Source organism: Trachemys scripta, chromosome 8, assembly GCF_013100865.1.
Source record: "Trachemys scripta elegans isolate TJP31775 chromosome 8, CAS_Tse_1.0, whole genome shotgun sequence".
NCBI lineage: Eukaryota > Metazoa > Chordata > Testudines > Emydidae > Trachemys > Trachemys scripta.
This window is the reverse complement of record NC_048305.1, coordinates 78,966,616-78,986,353: the sequence shown is the minus strand read 5'-3', so window position 1 is coordinate 78,986,353 and position 19,738 is coordinate 78,966,616. Positions and strand designations below refer to the sequence as shown.

Here is a 19,738-nt window from a genome sequence, read left to right as displayed (position 1 = left end):
GTCATACCTCTGATTGCAGTGTGGACATACCTGTGTAACCCCTGAGACAGATTCTTTGGGAACACTCTTCTTTGATGACTTCTTCCAAGGTCCAGGACATAGACAAATTTTATTCTCTATAGCCTGTAGAGCAGGCAAAGAATTTCTGTATTTGTGGTTGTCGTGAGCAATAGAAAAATAGTAGACTGGGATTTGCTACTACACGTGTTCACTTGCTTTTCAGTAATCATTCTTCTCTTCCAATTGGCTTTTTTTAGGTGGTTGAGTTCTGTGATCAAAGTACTCATAATGAAAAGGCTACAAATATGCAGAACAAAATGTGCAACTACAAAAGCACCTGGGAAGTAATTATGAACTCTACTGACTTCAGTAACACCTCTCCAATAAATAGCGCAAGTCCTCCATTTGAGACCTCCTTCTCATTGCTGCAGACCAAAGACAGAGTAGTCTGTCTAGTACTTGATGTTTCTGGGAGCATGGGTTCGGTAAGAATAAACATACACGTTCTTTTTTTTTTTAGCCAAACTGCTTAGAAACAGTTAGGCAGTTCTAACACAATGTGCTGTATATATATTACAATATTTTCTTTAGTCAATATTTACGTAATCGTCCTTTATTCTTTAAGAAAAAATTGAGGCCACTATTTCTCCCATTATACCTATTTAGGGATTGCTAAAAGGAAACCCATCAAATTCCTAAAAATGATATGCCAGACTTGGTCTTTTTTCTTTACAAAATATAACTTGTGCTCCTCTTTTTAGTTTCAGATCCAGAATGTCAGAACCACTGTACTTCCCCAAAACAGAAAATATATCATAGCTGCAAGTTTCATGATATTTTTCATATGTGACTCTCTCAAATTATTTTAAAAATAATTATATGTCACTAGGTATAGCAAAATAAAAATGAAATGCTTTTCCTCATAATCATTCATCCTAATGAGTCGAGAATTTGGGTTGTCATAAAGTGATGCTGGATTAATCAGGATAAGGTTTTTTTAAATTTAAATTTAGCACAATTCTTGCAGAGGCTGCTATAGGTGATATGAACCTTTAAAGAGACTTTCAATCTGTTTAGGGCCTCAAATTTACCATTCTTAAAGTAAATCCAATATAACCTCCCTGAATAAGGTGTGTTCATATGTATAAATATCACATAGAAGTGAGAGTCATGTGAAAAGTTTGCCACATTTTTTGCAATTTATCCTGTACCTTTTCAAGCTTCGCCTGCCTTCTGCCCATAAATCCATCTCCCCAGGTTTTATTCTTACATTCCAAACCACTACCCAGCTTCCAAGAGCTTTTTTTATATGAACCTCTTTTGTATTCTTTCCCTAATATACAGAATTTCCTCATCCCTAATTTATTTGTTTCAAACATTCAATCCGGAGCTAGTGACAACGTCTGTTCTCAAATATGTTATAACTTTTCAAGTTTGATATCTCACAGACCTTCAGAGCTAGAAATAGGACCTTCCCACCAGTATATTTCTGGGAAGAGAAGATCCTCAGCTTCCCTGTGGGAGGCACAACATCCTTTTGTGTCCTGGAGAGTCCCCAGATATCTCGCTTTAAAATTGTGGCATCTTTATATCTGGAAAAAAACTTATGTAATTTTTAGACATCTTTATGAGCCCTCTATGGGTTGAATAATAACAAAGGCACCTGCCTTTACAAGTGGAGGGATAAAAAGTAGTCCCAATATAAAAAAATTAAAACCTCTCTAAAACATTCCAAGAATGCTTTTTTCTGTCATATTGAATATAATCACTCAAAATTTCATCATCAAGGAATAACATTAGAATCCCCAGTTCATGCTATATCACACTATGATGTACTCCATATATATTGTTATATAGAATAAATAAGAGTTCTACTATAGCTTTCTTTAAAATACAAATATTTTAGATCTTAAGTTCAACAATCAACACAGGCACAGGATGTAAATGTGCCAACCTTTTCTCTGTGGAGATAATACTTCAAATTCTGGATCACAAGTGAAAATGAATGTAGTGTTCTCTAATGATTATCTATCCCCAACTCACAACCAAATGTTTTGATACAGCTGGCATTCCTGCTTCTGGACAGATTTCAGATTGGAAAAGCTTATGTAGATTACTACTATGAGTGCTTTCACCGTCATTAGCATCAAATTCAACCCAAAGCTATTGAGAGGCAAACAAGTACTAGATTTCCAGAGATAAAAGATATAAATCAGCCGATCCCTTAATCTTAATATAGGAGAGGAAGAGAATCCTTAACTAGATCAAGAATAATGACAGCTAGTTTTATAGAGAAAGGAAAGCTTCCAGGGGTAAACTTTCTCAGCTGGTTTTCAGCAATCTGTTCAAATATTTACATTTAAAATCAACTCTTTCACTGTAATTACCAAACTTTCAAAGTGCCAGGAACCTGTGAAATAGAGGGGCTATCCGCAAGCATAGGTAGGTTGAATACTGTTCTCTGAGGCTGCAGTCATTTTACCTAAACAAATTATGTGAAAGAGAAAACCTTATTTGTGAGGAATATCACCACATTATTAGAATGCTGTTTGGCTGACATAGTTATATATCTCCTGGATGTTTCAATATGCAGATACCATTCCATGATAGCAGAACATAGTACACCTCTCCACTGGTCTGCAAAGAATATGCCTGGGGATGATATATAAGGTAGTTTGGGCTACCCAGATATTGGGTATTTATCTAATTTTCCATATTTTCCCTTCAAATCTCTCATCTACTCTATGGCAGGTACATTCCCATTTATCAGTACAAACTGAACAACATTAGTAATTGCTGTATTCTTGCTTTTTGCTATCTCTCTTGAAAAGCCTTGATAGTTCTAAGTACGTCCCTTTCTTCACCTGCAGTATAACCGCATTAATCGTCTGTATCAAGCTGCGGAGATATTCCTGCTACAGATTATCGAAATGGGTTCCTGGGTTGGAATTGTCACATTCGAATCTACAGCACAAATTACATGTAATCTACGACAAATAGTCAGTGAGAATATACGCCAGGATTTTATCAAATGCCTGCCTAAATCAGCTGGTGGAGGAACTAACATCTGCGAAGGAGTACGCAAAGGATTTGAGGTGAAGGAGAACTTGGGGGGAATGTGTCCTGGAATGCCGTGATAATGAAATGGAACTAGGAGGAGAATAGTGAGTAGGAGTAGGGAGGTGATATCACCTCTGTGTATAGCCATACTGAGACTATGACTGAAATACTGTCTCTGGTTCTGGTGGCCACATTTCAGAGAGGATGTTGGGGAAACTGGAAGGGGTTCAGAAAGACAGCTACAAGAACAATTAAAGGTTTGGAAAATGTGTTTTATAGTGAGAGACTTAGGAAGCTCTATCAAGTTAGGCTCTGAAACTACTCCTATTGAACTAAGAAATTAACAAGGCCCTGTTATGTTTATACAAGCAAAAAAATTAAGAAAAATCTTACAAAAATGCTTTGCCGGAATCTCAAGGCGTTGTGCAGAAGATCAAAATATAGAAAATCCAAATTTTATTCATTTTAACATTGGTTTAAGCATGGTTTTATTCTGAAAAGGGGTTATGTAAAATGGCACCTTCATGCTCCATGATTTCTCAAGTCACTTTCCAGAATGGGCATGGACAGGCTTCCACATGCCCTATGCATATGCTGTCATTGGCTGCAGGACCTGGAGTGGGGGCCGGCAGACACACATTACTACTACTTGGAATGCTGTAAGGAGTGTGCTAGACACCTCTCCCCTGAACCATCCTGCCCTGTACAGGCAGTGTAATTCAGACAGCTTCAATTCAGTTGTTGCCACATGACACAGCCTCCTACGCCAGCACAATTCACATTTGTAAGGAAAACATTTTGCCTTACACTTGCACCTTAAGAATTTCCCTTGATGTAGACGCTGCCTCTGTTAGAGCAGCTAACATTTACAATAAAGTCCTATAGCTAATACCTGAAATTTTCTTCTCATTTCAGGTGATTAAACAAAAATACTCTAATCTCGATGGTTCTGAAATTGTATTGCTGACGGATGGAGAGGATTCAGGTATGAGCATTTGCCTTAAGGAGGTGGAAGACAGTGGATCAATCATTCACATCATTGCCTTGGGGCCAAATGCTGCTTCAGAACTAGAACAATTTTCAAATATGACAGGTGAGTAACTTTCTAAACTAATCCTGCTTTTGGCTTGCATACTTGAAGCATGAAATGTACAACTGGAGTGGTTTACAGCTTGTAATATGAAAAGAAAATAAGGTCAACTAATTCCAGTTGTATTTACAGAATGTTTATTTTCAGCTGAATAAACACAACAATATTGGGAGCAATTGTTCTTGCTTTAAAAAAAACTGTATCTGATAACACCCTGCTTAATAGCCAGGTTTGATAATTATAATACTGGTGGATGTTCCTCTAAAGAAAAAGATAAACTTGGTGTTTAAATGATTAACAGTTTATTTCCGATGTTTACATAGCAGTGATATGCAAACCTATTAATGTCCTAAGTAGTTAAATAATGACCAACTCACAAACAGTCACAGCTGGAGGGCTCTAGTTGAGGAGTCAGCAACCACAGTCTCTATACTTGCAACTGGGAGGCTCAGTCAGCTCTGCTTTGAGATGGAGCTACACTGTTCCTTTGAACTTCAGCCATTTGAAGGAAAGCCAGATGGGTGCTGGGTGATGCTGCAGTACAGGGCAACTACCATGGGAATTCCATGTGTTAATGTAGCTTTACTCTGAATAGTGACTATGTATAAATTGCACCTTCTTAGTCAACAGAGATGCTCCTTTTGTGTATTCAGAGTCACATCTGCTTGCTTTAGGGACTTAAATAAGATTGTACTGCTTTTTACTCTTGTTCATGCTGTACAGCCAACATGGCTGTGAGAGAACAACCTGAATTCAGTTCTGGTTTGTGTACTATAACAGAATAGTTCACTAAGTTCTGATCACAGACGCTTTAGTGTTAAGTGATTGATGTGTGAAATAAATGGCCAGATTTCCAAAGACACTGAGCACCACAAGTTCCCATTGGCATTATGGGTGCTCTGCACATATGAAAGAGGCCCGAACTTCATATTTGTAAACTAAGAAGATTTGATCTGAGTCACCGAGAAGTAATAATCTTGGAATTTCACCATGTCTTTTTTACAGAGGTGTTTTTCAGAGTGGAATTGCACTTTAAAGATTGGTCAGAGTCCAGACTTACCAAGAACAGCCAATGAGTGAGCACTGTACTGGATGAAGTGCTACTGGTGACAATTCTTAGTCAGACCAAGTTAGGTGGAGTTAAAATGTGAACAGATGGGATCATTTCCCACATCAGACTTGCTTTTTGCAGGAATTCTCTGGGTGTTTGTATTAATTGATTCCCCACCACCAATGTTTCCTCCCTGCACTGCCCCATGAATAAAGGATAATAAAGGAACAAAATTTAAATGATCAAATTAACACTGTGCTCTATAGCAACAACCAAACTAGCATAAGGCACATAACAAAAACCTACTNGATGCATTCAGTGGAATTTCATCAGGAAGTGGAAATATTTCTGAACAGTCTATTCAGGTCTGAGTTTCAAATTTTGTTTGTTTTTCACATTATTAATCAGTTACTGGTCAATTAAGAGTAATTTTAGTAGTCTGTAATCTCAACTATTGTACAGCCAGTGACTGATCTTAAAATATAAACTGATATTTGGAAATGGCAGTGGGAATTTTTTTTTTTTTTGGTGTGGTCTGTTATTAACAATAAAATGAAACAGACAATGAAACAAAGAAAATTAAAATTTCTCACAGTTAGCTAAGGCAAAGGGACTTATACAGCTAGAGGTAGGCAGAAATACCATAGTATGTGTGGTCACTCCTCTGTAGAATGCTGTAATAAGTGATCTTGTTTCTATACTAACATTATCAATAATGAGGAAACTATCTCAACTGCTTCTCTTCTAAGCAATAGATAACAATTTGATTCCCAGCTTTCCTGACACTTCTCATGATCTATTTCAACTTAGCGATGATTTCTTCAAAATAATTGAGACTAGTAGTAGCTTCTTCTATTCCTACAACAGCTCTTGGGTTGTTCTATCTATAACAATTCATCCCTCACTTTGTTAAATTTCTGCTATGGACCCAGCTTTGCATTTTAGCTGAATCATGCATAGCAACTAATATAGGTTTCATCATGGACTACTTAGCTACTTGAGGGGAGGGATAGCTCAGTGGTTTGAGTATTGGCCTGCTAAACCCAGGGTTATGAGTCCAATCCTTGAGGGGGCCACTTAGGGATCTGGGGCAAAAATCAATACTTGGTCCTGCTAGTGAAGGCATGGGGCTGGACTCGATGACCTTTCAGAGTCCCTTCCAGATCTATGAGATAGGTATATCTCCATATATTTATATTAACTTCTCTGCAATTGTATACTGGTCTTGACAAGAACTTGAGAATGGCCCTACTGGGTCAGACCAATGGTCCATCTAGCCCAGTAACCTGTCTTCCACCAGTGGGCCGTGCCAGATGCTTCAGAGGGAATGAATAGAACAGGGCAATTTATCGACTGATCCATTGCCTGTCCTCCAGTCCCAGCTTCTGGCAGTCAGAGGTTTAGGGACACTCAGAGCATGAGGCTTCATCCCTGACTGTCTTGGCAAGTAGCCACTGATGGACCTATCCTCCATGAATTTATCTAATCCCTTCTAGAACACAGTTATATTTTGGTCTTCACAACATCCCCTGGCAACGAGTTCCACAAGTTTCCTGTATGTTGTGTGAAGAAATACTTCCTTATGTTTGTATTAAACCTGCTGATTATTCATTCCACTGGGTGACCTCTGGTTCTTGTTTTATGTGAAGGGGTAACTAACACTTCCTTATTCACTTTCTCCACAACATTCATGATTTTATATACCTCTATCATATCTCCCCTTAGTCATTTCTTTTCTAAATTGAACAGTCAAAGTCTTTTTATTCTCTTCTCATATGGAAGCTGTTCCATACCCTTAATCGTTTTTTTTTGCCCTTCTCTGTACTTTTTCCAATTCTAATATCTCTTTTTTTGAGATGGGGCTACCAGAACTGCACACAGTATTCAAGGTGTGGGCATATCATGGATTTATATAGCAGCACTATGATATTTACTTTCTTGTTATCTATCCCTTTCCTAGTGGTTCCTAACATTCTGTTCGCTTTTTTGACCACTGCTGCACATTGAGTGGATGTTTTCAGAGAACTATTCACAATGATTCCAAGATCTCTTTCTTGAGTGGTAACAGCTAATTTAGACCCCATCATTTTGTTTGTATAGTTGGGGTTATGTTTTCCAATGTGCATTACTTTGCATTTCTCAACACTGAATTTCATCTGCCATTTTGTTGCTCAATCACTCCATTTTGTGAGATCCCTTTGTAACTCTTTGCAATCAGCTTTATAACTTTTGCTGTCAACTATTTTGTATCATCTGCAAACTTTGCCACCTCCCTGTTTTGCCCCTTTTTCCAGATCACTTATGAATAAGTTGAACAGCACTTGTTCAGTACAGATCCCTGGGGAATCCTGCTATTTACCTCTCTCCATTCTGAAAACTGACTATTTATTCCTACCCTTTGTTTCTTGTCTTTTAACCAATTACTGATCCAGGAGAGGACCTTTCCTCTTATCCCATGACTGTTTACTTTGGTTAAGAGCCTTTGGTGAGGGACCTTGTCTAAGGCTTTTTGAAAGTCCTCAAACAATATGGGCACTAGATCACTCTTGTCCACATTTGTTGACCCCCTCAAAGAATACTAATACAGTAGATTGGTGAGACATGATTCCTCTTTACAGAAGCCATATTGACTCTTGCCCAACGTATCACATTCATCCATTAGTCCGATAATTCTGTTCTTTACTAGTTTCAACCACTTTGCCTGGTACTGGAGTTAGGCTTACTGCCCTGTAATTGCCAGGATCGCTTCTGGAGCTTTTTTAAAAACTCAACATTGCATTAGCTATCCACTAGTCATATGGTACAGAAGCTGATTTAAGCAATAGGTTACATATCACAGTTAATAATTCTGCAATTTCGTATTTGAGTTCCTTAAAAACTCTTGGGTGAATACCATCAGGTCCAGGTGACTTATTACTGTTTAATTTATCTATTTGTTCCAAAATCTCCTACACTGGTACCTCAGTCTGGGATAGTTCCTCAAATTTGTCACCTAAAAAGAATGGCTCAGGTATGGGAACCTCAGGTGTGGGAACCTCCCTCACATCCTCTGCAGTGAAGATTGATGCAAATAATTCATTTAGCTTCTCCACGAAGGTCTTGTTTTCCTTGAGTGCACCTTTAGCACTTTGATCATGCAATGGCCTCACTGATTGTTTGGCAGCCTACCTGCTTCTGATGTACTCAAACAAAACAGGAAGAGGACCAAAACAATGCCATCATGACTAAACAGCAGAGTAAACAGATGTGGTTAGAAACAAAAAGACATGTTTTAAAAATTGGAAGTCAAATCCTACTGAGGAAAATAGAACAGAACAAACTCTTGCAAATCAAGTGCAGAAGTACAATTAGGAAGGCCAAAAAAGAATGTGAAGAGCAGCTAGCAAGCGTGATAAAAACTAACAGCATTTTTTTAATTTGAGGTATACATATCTTTTGAGCCTCTATCTTAGTGTTTTTTAAAAGTTTGCATGCAATTTGAAGGCATTTCACTACTCTGACTGTTCCTTTTCATTTCCATTTAATCTCCTCATTTTTGTTTAGTTCCCATTTTTGAAGTTAAATGCTCCTGTGGTGGGTATTTTTGGTATTTCCCCCCCTACAAGAATGTTAAATTTAATTACAGCATTGGTGCTATTGCCAGGCGGTTCAGCTATATTCACCTCTTGGACCAGATCCTGTGAACCACTTAGGACTAATTAAAGACACGCATCTCCCTTTGTGGGTTCCTGGACTAGCTGCTACAAAAAGAAATCATTAATGATATCTAGAAGTTTTCTATTTGCATCCCATCCTGAGGTGACGCATTCCCAGTCAATATGGGGGTAGCTGAAATCCCCCATTATTATTAGGTTTCCTGTTTTTGTAGCTCCACTATCACATCTATTCAGGAGAAAGAAAACAAAATGTTTCTGTATTTTCTGGGCTATTAATATCTGCTATTAAAAGACAATTTATCCTACTTTCTAAGCACTTATATCAATCTCAGCACTAGAGTACCATCTGAACACTTGACTCTCAAATGTCCAATCGGATGCTCTTTGAAATAGCATTTCAGTATCTAGTTTCCCATTTTTATAACAGAAAGTTATTTTATTAAAACGTACTTTTCTTATTGTAGTTTTTTCTAATCCATAAAACAGGAGTGAGCAAATCTACTTGCAGTCTGGTACTCCAATGGGCCACTATAAAACTTATATTGGTAGCTTATCTGTAAATTCTGGTGGTCTACATGTGCAATACCAAAGTTGGTAAAGGAAATCTTGTTTCTCTTCCTGTTGTGTTTTATTATTTCTGTCTGTCTCTCTCATTGCTTTTCTGTTGTATGGCTCTCTCATTTTGCTGTCTTTCTGGAAACAGCCTGACAGCTGGAGAGGAAATGTAGCACTAATCTTCTGCACAGATGTCATTTGATAGTTAGGTGGATAGAACACATATAGCAGTGGAAGGAGACCCTTGGTTACTATATTTTCACATTCTTAAGCAATTGTACTCTGCAAATGGGCATTACAGAAAATTTGCTCAGGGCTTCATCATTCCGCTCCCTTCAATGGCTAGCCCACGTGACCCTCGCCCTCCGGCTAGTTCCCATGTGTGGAGGCACAGTGGCAGGAGGCTTCTGCCTTCTTTGCACAACCCTGAGCTCTGCACAGAACAGCAGAGACCTGCTCAGGGTTGTGCCAGCATTAATCCTCTTCTGTCCTCTCTTCCAGCAGTGGGCCAGTTGTCCACCAGCCAGTCAAGGTGCCTTCTGAATAAACAAAATACACCTCTACCCCTATATAACGCGACCCAATATAACACTAATTCGGATATAAAGCGATAAAGCAGTGCTCTGGAGGGGTGTGGCTGCACACTCCGGCGGATCAAAGGAAGTTCGATAAAATGCGGTTTCACCTATAATGCAGTAAGATTTTTTGGCTCCCAAGGACAGCGTTATATCAGGGTAGAGGTGTACTGATTTGTTTTCCCCTGTAAAAGGAAAATAAAACTTGTTGAAATTACTGGTATTTTAAATATTTATCTGCTAACTAGGCATAAAACATATTTTATTTGTCTAATAGCTTGAAAGTACAGCTCGGAGTGTCGCAGTCAAGAAGTGGATGAATGGTACAGTGACTGTAGATAGCACTGTGGGAAATGACACCTTCTTTGTAGTTACATGGGATCAAAGCACATCTCCACCAGACATTTTACTGAGGGACCCCAAAGGAAAAGAATATAGAACGTCAAACTTCACAGTTAATAATCTAAATGTCCGAACAGCTCGACTGAAGATAGCAGGCACTGCAGAGGTAAAGACTAAACTTTGTTTTATTATCCAAACATGTTAACATTTTCATAGACTAAAATGCACCTTCTCTTTTTAGAAGTTATAAACATATATTCCTAATGAACCAATTTTATCCTTCGTGTAACTCCACTGACTTGCCATGGAAGTTGATTATCTAACTGTCATTTGTGCTGTTCCTAATTTTTTTATTATGCACTATACACATCCCAAGTATACAAGACTGCCAGATGAAACATTGAATTCAGGGCAAGTTAAGCTTGAGAGTACATATCTATAATATACAGGTTCCAGTCCTTTCAAGAATGTGATAATTCTCAAACATCCACCACTAAAACTGAGTAAATTCAGATATAAGGTTAAATTTAAAAGAAACCAAACATTTGAGAGCATGAAGAATCATAAATAAGGTACCCAAATTACCTCAGCTGTGGTCCTGTAGCAATATCCTAACTGCCCTTTGTGCCTTGGAAGATAAGATAATTAACTAAGGGAAACACAAAGCTGCCCTTAGAATAATGAAGTCTTATATTATATTTTTATACTCTATCTATTTGATTTGCAGGTGGGAGATTGGTTATATTGGATTCAAAATAATCACATAGTCTCTCAAGTCATATCAATGATAGTAACATCTCGAGCAGCATCTTTGGCTGTGCCTCCAGTGACTGTGAAAGCCCACATGAATAAGGATACAAACAACTTCCCTAATCCAATGGTGATTTATGCAGAAGTTAGTCAAGGATTTTTGCCTGTTCTTGGTGCAACCGTGATGGCCACTGTTGAACCACAGACTGGATCTGCAGTGGAGCTCAAACTCCTTGATGATGGTTCAGGTAATCCGATTATTACTTTCCTTACATTTTGTCTAGAAATGTATGCACTCCTCATTTTGTGTTATGTATTTTAGAATGTCTCTGCACGCTACTTCCAAACTTGTCACTAAGGGTTCAGTCATGCCTATGCCATGAGCACAGAACAAGGGGCAGCAAGTGGAGGAAGATGTCAACTCTGGTCTCCCCACTGCTTCAGGATGAGAATAAACTGCACTGGGTCTAAACTGGTGCAGCATGTGTGCCCTGACATGCAGGTGCACTTACACTGTTGGGTGTGTTAGGAAGGAGGAGAGAGAAAAACTGCGCCCAAGAAGAAGGGAGTGTCGTGGTTGTGCAGAGCGTTCTCCCTCTCCTGTGCTCTTACCTCTGATGCAAATAGCCAGCACAGGGACAGAAGGGGGTCCATGACCTTGTGGATCTGTTTCAGCCATATTCACTGTTTGAACTTGTGTATATTTTACATACTGGTCTGTCCTGCAGAGGGGATGCAGGTGGCAGAACAGAAGAGTGAAAGTCTGTTTCTATAGCTTGTCACATGCTATGTAGGCAGTATAGCTATGTTAAAAATATCTCCTTCGAAAGTATGAATTACAGAGATTATTATTCTCCTTTTCCAATCTACTGTGCCTACAGAGGTGATTCAAATGCACAGTTCTGTTGTTCTCCAACTTCTCCATTATCTGAACCATGTCATGGAAACTGTAGACTCTCTCCTCCCCACATTCCAGCATTGCTTCAATCTCAAAGTATTTTAATCTGCAGACCACCAAGAAGGGCTCAACAGATCAGGACACTAACGAGAACTACTAAGAAATAGTTGAGAAATACTGACCTATTGGTTACTATTGGAAACAACAGTAAATACACAGTAACATGTTTTAATGCTACATTATCTCCAGTTAAATATGTAATGAGCTCATGTCACCACAATGGGACTGATCCTGTTTTCATCTAAGTCCATATCAAAGCTCTTATTGATTTCAATAGAAGAAGGAGTAGGCCCTATGTGTTTCTGAACTGAACAGCAAAAAATGCTCTTGTTTAACAAAGGCACCTTGTTTGGATGGTTAATTATTACTATTTATATGTCAAGGTGCTGATATTACCAAGAATGATGGAATCTATTCAAAGTACTTTACATCTTTCAAGGGAAATGGTAGATACAACTTAAAAGTGCATATCCAGGGGAGAAATCAAACTGTCAAACTTGGCCGCAGGCAGAGCCGAGCCTTGTATGTTCCAGGCTACATAGAAAATGGTAAGGAACATTTATGAAATAGAAAATACACTGTGTGTGTGTGTGTGTGTGTGTGTGTGTGTGTGTGTGTGTGTGTGTGTGTGTGTGTGTGTGTGTAAAAATATGGGTGAATGGGAGATCATTTAGCTTCACAAAAAGTTTTTTAACCTTAACATTTGTTACATGTATCTTTTCCACTATTGTTTATACTTTTAGAAAACAGTAGCTGGAACCACAGTATTTTTGCTATATATGAACGCTGGGTATAGTACCACATTTTATAAAAATATATATATATTATAATAATTAAGTGCTCTTTGGACCACATGGGAGTTGCCAAAGATCCTGGAACTGAAAATTATATAAAAAAACAGCTGTAGTTGGAAATTTTAAATTTGTATGTTTTACTAAGACTTAAAAATGAGGTTTCAGGGAATCAGTGTCAAAGTTATGAAATTTTAAAGTTATCAGTTTAATGCATCCACATGAGAATTTTTCTGTTCTTCTGTTGGGTTTTCTGGACACATTGTTCAGGACTCTTTCCATTAGACATCTGTGATTCTCAGTTCCAGAAACCACAGGTATGGATACTGCTATTAAGATCTTACTGCTTAAGCCTTCTCAATCAATGGAGCTTCAGTTAATGATACTTTTACAGTGAGTCTGTTACAAGTGTGTTGTGACTTAGTATATTTTTTCATCTTTCCATTATTTTTGCATTTCTCTTTTTTGATCTAAAGGCCCCAGAGAAATCAAGTGCAAAGAAAACAGTTAATTCATCATTAAAATATAGTTTTATTCTGAAAAGTGACTTTGTAAAAATAGTATTGTCAAATTCTACTCTTGTTTTCTCAAACACTCCAGAAGAAATTTACAAGTTAACAGCACAGTTGTTCTAACTCCCAGCCCTGCAGACTCAGCCTAGGATCTGAAAACCAAGTTGTGTTCCTTCTGGCTTGTGCATTGTCACCAGGGTCTGCAAGCCTAATGCCATGCTCAGTATATCTATGCAACCCTCTGGCCTTTAGTGGGATTGCACAAGTGTAACTGGGGGCACAATTTGAAGGCATTAGTTACAGTGTTTGCTCAGCAAATGGAACTTGGTTAACAACAGTTTGTTTGGGAAAAAAAATAGTAACTTACTTTTTGCCATTTAATCCAGCAGATCTGACTCTGGGTAGACAGAGTGTCAGCTCTACTGAGTAAAAACCACACTCCAAGTTTAAGATATTAGGCACCCAAAACCCTCAGGAGGTTCCAACAGTTAAGATTTGTACCTGTGTTCACTTGGCTACATCACACAATGTAGTATTTCCTATTCCTGTTTTCCTTGTTAAATATAGACCTTAACGTTATTTTACCAGTAAACTCCCCCACCCCCCAAAAACCCCACCCCAGCAAATTGTGCAATATGATGGTAAATATATATATTATTACTCCTGGGGAAATTCTGCGCCAAAAAAATGAAAATTATGCAACAAAAAATTAAAAATTCTCCGCACAATATTTTAAAATCTGCAAAATTCTAAATATTTTATTTGTCAAAATAACACAATATAATCACACCAGTTTCAATTATTTTTGGTCATTTGTTTGAAAATACCTGTCAGCAAGTATGTCTGTAACAATACAGACAACAAAAAAGATTCAGGAAATGTTTTTTGACAAGTAGATTCCTTAATAATTCATGTAAATTACAATACAGAACCATATTTCCCACACCCCTCAGAAGCAGTGCAAGGCCTTGGGGAAGTCAGGGTAATGGAGGAGCTGAGGGACAGGGAAGTAAATTGCTGGGAAGGAGCCTGGGTGTGAACCTGGAGGGTTGTTGGGTATGGGTGGGAAAAGTATGGAACAAGGGTTTTTTGCGGGGGCGGGGAGGGATTATTAGGGAGCTTCCCCCATGCAGACCCTGGCTGAGCCCTAGCCTCTCCCATGCAGTCAGGCACATCTGCCCCTGTCCCCATGTGTTCCTGCACCCCCATTCAGACACCCACTCCCTCCATCCCCATGTGGCCCTGCACCTCCTCCTCCTGTCCCATGTGTCTCTGTGTCCCCACCCAGCCACTCCCCTGTCTGCGTCCCTGTACCCCTCCCCCTGTACCCATGTGTCTCTGTGTCCCCACCTAGCCACTCCCCTGTCATTATATGTCCCTGTATCCCCTCCCCCTGTTCCCATGTGTCTTTGTACCCGCACCCAGCCACCCCAGTCCCTATTAGCTCTGCACACACACACACCCATCACCATGTGGCCCTGCACCTTTCTCCCTCCTCCTCCTGTGGCCTTGTGCCTCTACTCCCATTCAGCCCCTGCCCCAATCTGTCCTCCCCCACTAGCCCTTATAAGCCCTTGTCTGACACCCCCGCAACACCCCAGGGCCACATAGGGATGCGGGAGTGGGTGTCTGATTGGGAGTGGAAGGACACGTGGACAGGTGGTGCAAGGACACATATGGGTGCAGGAACACATGGAGACGGGGCAGATGTGCCTGACTGCATGGGAGAGGCTAGGGGTCAGCCAAGGTCTGCATGTGGGGAGCTCCCTAACAATCCCTCCCTGCTCCCCCGCTGTCTCCTCATAGCCTCCATCTCCTGACCTTGCTTGACAGGTGCTTGGAAGAAAGCAGGCTTTCGCTTCTTTAGCTGGCTGTGAGCTGCTGCTTTGTGCTATTGCCACAGTGCCCTCTGGTGGGCAAAAGGCAAAACTGCAGCAACATTTCAGCAGAAGCTTTTTCTGCTCAAAAAAATAAAAATCCGTGGGGCTCATTAATTATGCATGCATGCAGTCATGCAGAACTCCCGCAGGAGTAAAGATATATATATATATAATATGGTAATAGAAAACTTAGCTTTTTGAATTTCTTGACTTTTGAGTGCCTGATTTCTCAACCTTAATTTTAGATTGTTAGCTTTTGCATTTCATATCCTCCTTCTTGCACATGTGTGAGCGCACACACACAAAAACAATTTTCTGTATTTCTAGAAAATTTGAATATACTGAATTAAAGAAGTCTACATAACAAACTCTCCAACTTACAGAAAAGTAAGGAAATTCCTACAAGGTTGTAATTCTTATGCTGCCTGCAATACCTAGGAAGAGATGGGTGGAAGCTACCTTATCACAACCACTTCCCACTGACATCTGCTTAATACCTTAAATACCCTAACTGATAATAGGCACTGTTGCTACTTTCAACTGCACTTGAAATCTGGTTTGCTTTTGGGGTCTGCCTTAGTTTTGTGCAAAGATGCAGGATCCTGAAGTTCACTTTGGTTTTTAGCCTTGCTAATTTTTGCACTAAGCTTGAATAAGCCAAAGAAAAAAAGTAGATTAAAGAGAGAGGGAATGCTAGATAAAAAGAAAGTGTGTTATGATTTGGAGTTTTGTAATGTTCAAATAGCATGAGCAATTGTTTTTTCTTTTTTGGGGCAGGTGAAATCAAAATAAATGCACCGAGACCTGAAGTTAGTGATGAGGAAATTCAAGCAAAGCTAGGAAGTTTCAACAGAGTTGCAACAGGAGGTTCTTTTGTAGTGATGAATGTTCCATCAGGAGGAACTACTGATGTGTTCCCACCCTGTAAAATTACTGACCTTGAGGCTCAGTTTGAAGAAGATAAAATTCACTTGTCTTGGACAGCTCCCGGGAATGACTTGGATGTGGGACAAGGTAAGGTGAAGTTTTGTTTTAGTCAGCTGGAAATGATGCAGTATTGTCAGTTATCTGAAATTACATACAATGAGCCAGCCAAGGAGAGGTGAGGGAAAAAGCTATGTCTTTCCATTCTGCAAAAAATATGACCATCACTATGGCCTGACCTACTCTAGATTTTCTCTGTAAAATTTCCTAGTGTAGATCAGGACTCAGTGTAACCAATAAATTCCCTGTTCAATATGATATTTACATTAGTCTCACTTAATGCTTAAAAAAGAAACATGGAATATTCCCAAACATAGGGACCAAGTCCATGGGTGCTCCAGGCTCAAGCACCCCTGGAAAAAATAGGGGGCACTCAGCACCCACTAGTCACAGTGGCTCATCAGGGTCCTGGGGTTGGCTGCCGATCAACTGTTCGGCAGGGCCCCAAGGCTAGCCACCGATCAGCTGTTTGACGGCCTGGGGGAGGGGGTAGAGGGAAGAGAAGGGGATGGGGCAGGGGACAGTGGGAAGAGGAAGGGGAAGAGAGTGGGAAGAAGTGGGGATTCTGGGGAGGGGGAACAGTGGGGGTGGCAAGAGATGGGGCGAGGGTGGGGCCTCAGGGGAAGAGGTGGGGTGAGGGCGGGGCCTCAGGAGAAGAGGTGGAGTGAGGGCAGGGCCTCAGGGTGGAGCGGCGGTGGAGCACCCCCTGGGAAAAACAAAAGTCAGTGCCTATTCTCCCAAACCTGGTATAACAGAAAATCCAAAACTTGTATACCAACCAGCCTTATGCTAGTTTACAAAGGCAAACCAATTAAATCAAAAACACACTCACCAGTGACTCTTCCAAGCAGGGCTGGCTCCAGGCACCAGCCAACCAAGCACGTGCTTGAGGCGGCACCTTGGAAGGGGCGGCCAATCTTGGGGTGGTGGGACAGCGCTCAGGTTTTTTCTTTGTTTGTTTTGTTTCAAAAGGGCAGCGCTTGGGGCTTGTTTTTTTTTTTTTGATTCGGTGGGGCGGCGCTCGGGGGGGGTTGTTTGTTTTAGGTTCGGCGGGGCGGAGCTCGGGAGGGGATGTTTTTGTTTGGGCGGGGCGGCACTTGGGGAGGTTGTTTTTGTTTCAGCAGGGTGGTGCTCGGGGGGGTTGTTTTTGTTTCAGCAGGGTGGTGCTCGCGGGGGTTGTTTTTGTTTCAGCAGGGCGGCGCTCGGGGGAGGGGTTGTTATGGCGAGACGGCACTTTTTTTTTTCCCCTTGGGGTGGCAAAAAATTTAGAGCTGGCCCTGCTTCTAAGGCTTAGCCCCTGTCTTCACTGCAACCGTAAATAAGTCAGGAGACCCAGTTACAACATGGACAGTCCAAGGCTTTAGTCCATTTATGGGGACACAGCTAGATCCCCATACTTATTTTAAGTATGTTGTAACCAGTGTTACACAGTGTTACAGTGTGCACATGAGCACGAGCCAGAGAGGTTAAGATAGACAGTCTGCAGTCACACAGAGAGCAGCTTCAGATTAAAATCTTTACATACACCTACAGCTCTTGCCAACCAGATCACCAGGGAACAAACCAACAACTCCATTAAACCCCAAAACACTGGCCTAGGTTCTTCTATGTGGCTACTTTGCGCTACTCGTCCAGCTCAAAACAGCCTTACAGCTAGAGTAGCCAGCAATGGAAGAATAACCTCAGTTAGAAAGATCTTCTGATGGTGTAAAGTTGGAATAGCACTCTTATGCTACCCCTTACCCCATCTCTGAAGGGATAGAAAAGAAGATGAGGAGCAGGAAATGGAACTCAAATCAAGCAAAGAACTAGAAAACCCACAAGCAGAACAGAACCATACAGCCTTGAAATGATAACTGTGGACAGTGAGAAGCCAGACACATTTGCAGCAAGATCCCTGACACACTAACTATGCTGGCAAATGGAGCAGGCATTTTGCTGTCTCTCAGCCTATGCTTTAGAACCTGCTCACATTTAGAGAGGGAATGCTGACCAGGATGCAGGGATCTCTCCCTGTACTGTTTGATCTTATACTTGACCTGAGACAAGTGAAAGAAATCCTATTTTCATTTCTCATCCAAAAGTTATGTTTCTATTTTAGTACTAAAGAGACTTGTGTGAAGTGTGGGGGATGGAGGCATAGATGGGGACAGTTTAATGGCAGTTATCTGCACTGCCATGTGGAAGACTCATCTGCCCAGTAGGAGCTAAGAGTGCTGGTAATATAATGTGCATAGTGCTCATGAAGGGAGGGAATGCCCCACATCAGTTAACAGTAGACTATTGACCCAAATAAAATGTGGAACTGATAAGTTCTAACAGGAATCCTGTCCAGAGCTCTACAGAGAAAGGATGGGAGTCAATTAAGGAGGCCCATCAATAATGAGGGTGGGTAAAATGGTAGGGATGGTAATGGAGTATCATTGGAGTTCTTATAAAGATACAAAACTGTTCTACAAATCCTGTACTGTGCTTGCATGTACAGATAGTATAATAGGTATTACTAACACACTCTTACTTGTATTCCTCGCTTTTTCCAGCTGATAGATACATAATAAAAATGAGTGAAAGTCTTCTGGACCTAAGGAACACCTTTGAGAATGCTACTTCAGTGAATACCTCTAGTCTGGTACCTAAACCTGCCGGCACCAAAGAATCATTTCAGTTTAAACCGGAAAATGTCACAATAGAAAATGGCACCATAATCTACTTTGCAATACGTGCCATTGATAATGCCTCCCTGACCTCAGAGGTGTCTAATGTAGTACAGGTAGCTCAGTTTGTTCCTCCAAAGGAATCCTTGCCTGATACGCTTCCTACTGAAGTTATCAATAATGGTGTCAATGTTTCAATAATAGTATTAATAGTTACTGGGTCTGTAATAGCTGTATTAATAGCTGTAAGTATAACTGTCTGTATTTTACATAAGAAAAATAGAAAGGGAGGCCCTGAGCTCAGAATGTAATAAAACAAATTGTAAGATGAAAGCTCAATTAGTATAAATATAATTTGAGCTTTCATCTTACAGTTTGTTTTATTTGTGATTTTCAAAATACATAAGGAAAGACAAATTTGTAATAGATTTGAAAATTAAGTGCAGTGACTTTAAAATAGAGGTGAATTTATATGTATTTTATCTGCTTTCAATGAGTGTATAGTATGTTACAGTACATGTATGTAGACTGAGCATGAATTTAAAAGTATGTACTAAGTAAACTAAAACACATCAGTATAATGTGTAGCATATAAATGACAATCTAGATGTATACTTTAATTCTAATCTTGCAAGAGTTCTGCAACATTAGGTATTCTGTGCTTTATTTTTTTAAAAATAGGAAAAAAATCTTTCTAATTTTGTTTTCCAGTTGCTTAGCAGTCAGGGAGGGGAGATTTAAGAAGAAATTAGATCTGTAATCTTTGGTGTTCATACATTACTTTCAGTTATATTCAATGAGTAGGAAACATAAATGTATACATCTGTTGGTCCTGAGGATGCAACTGCTTAGGTACATGCATAACTCAACTCTTATCCTA

The 19,738-nt window shown here is 40.0% G+C and overlaps 1 protein-coding gene across 1 annotated transcript in view; it reads left to right on the top strand.

Annotated features, from left to right (window-relative positions):
• Nucleotides 1–19,193, top strand: part of LOC117881742 (calcium-activated chloride channel regulator 1-like) — a 35,588-nt gene extending 16,395 nt beyond the window's left edge. Inside the window, exons 6-16 of the mRNA XM_034779373.1 lie at nt 258–485; nt 2,871–3,095; nt 3,976–4,157; nt 4,202–4,209; nt 4,945–4,964; nt 5,489–5,566; nt 10,265–10,495; nt 11,057–11,327; nt 12,421–12,585; nt 15,998–16,234; nt 18,745–19,193. Coding sequence (XP_034635264.1) covers nt 258–485; nt 2,871–3,095; nt 3,976–4,157; nt 4,202–4,209; nt 4,945–4,964; nt 5,489–5,566; nt 10,265–10,495; nt 11,057–11,327; nt 12,421–12,585; nt 15,998–16,234; nt 18,745–19,169 — 2,070 coding nt within the window. The 3' untranslated portion in view covers nt 19,170–19,193. The remainder of the gene's footprint in view (nt 1–257; nt 486–2,870; nt 3,096–3,975; nt 4,158–4,201; nt 4,210–4,944; nt 4,965–5,488; nt 5,567–10,264; nt 10,496–11,056; nt 11,328–12,420; nt 12,586–15,997; nt 16,235–18,744) is intronic.
• The last annotated feature ends 545 nt before the right edge of the window (nt 19,194–19,738 follow it).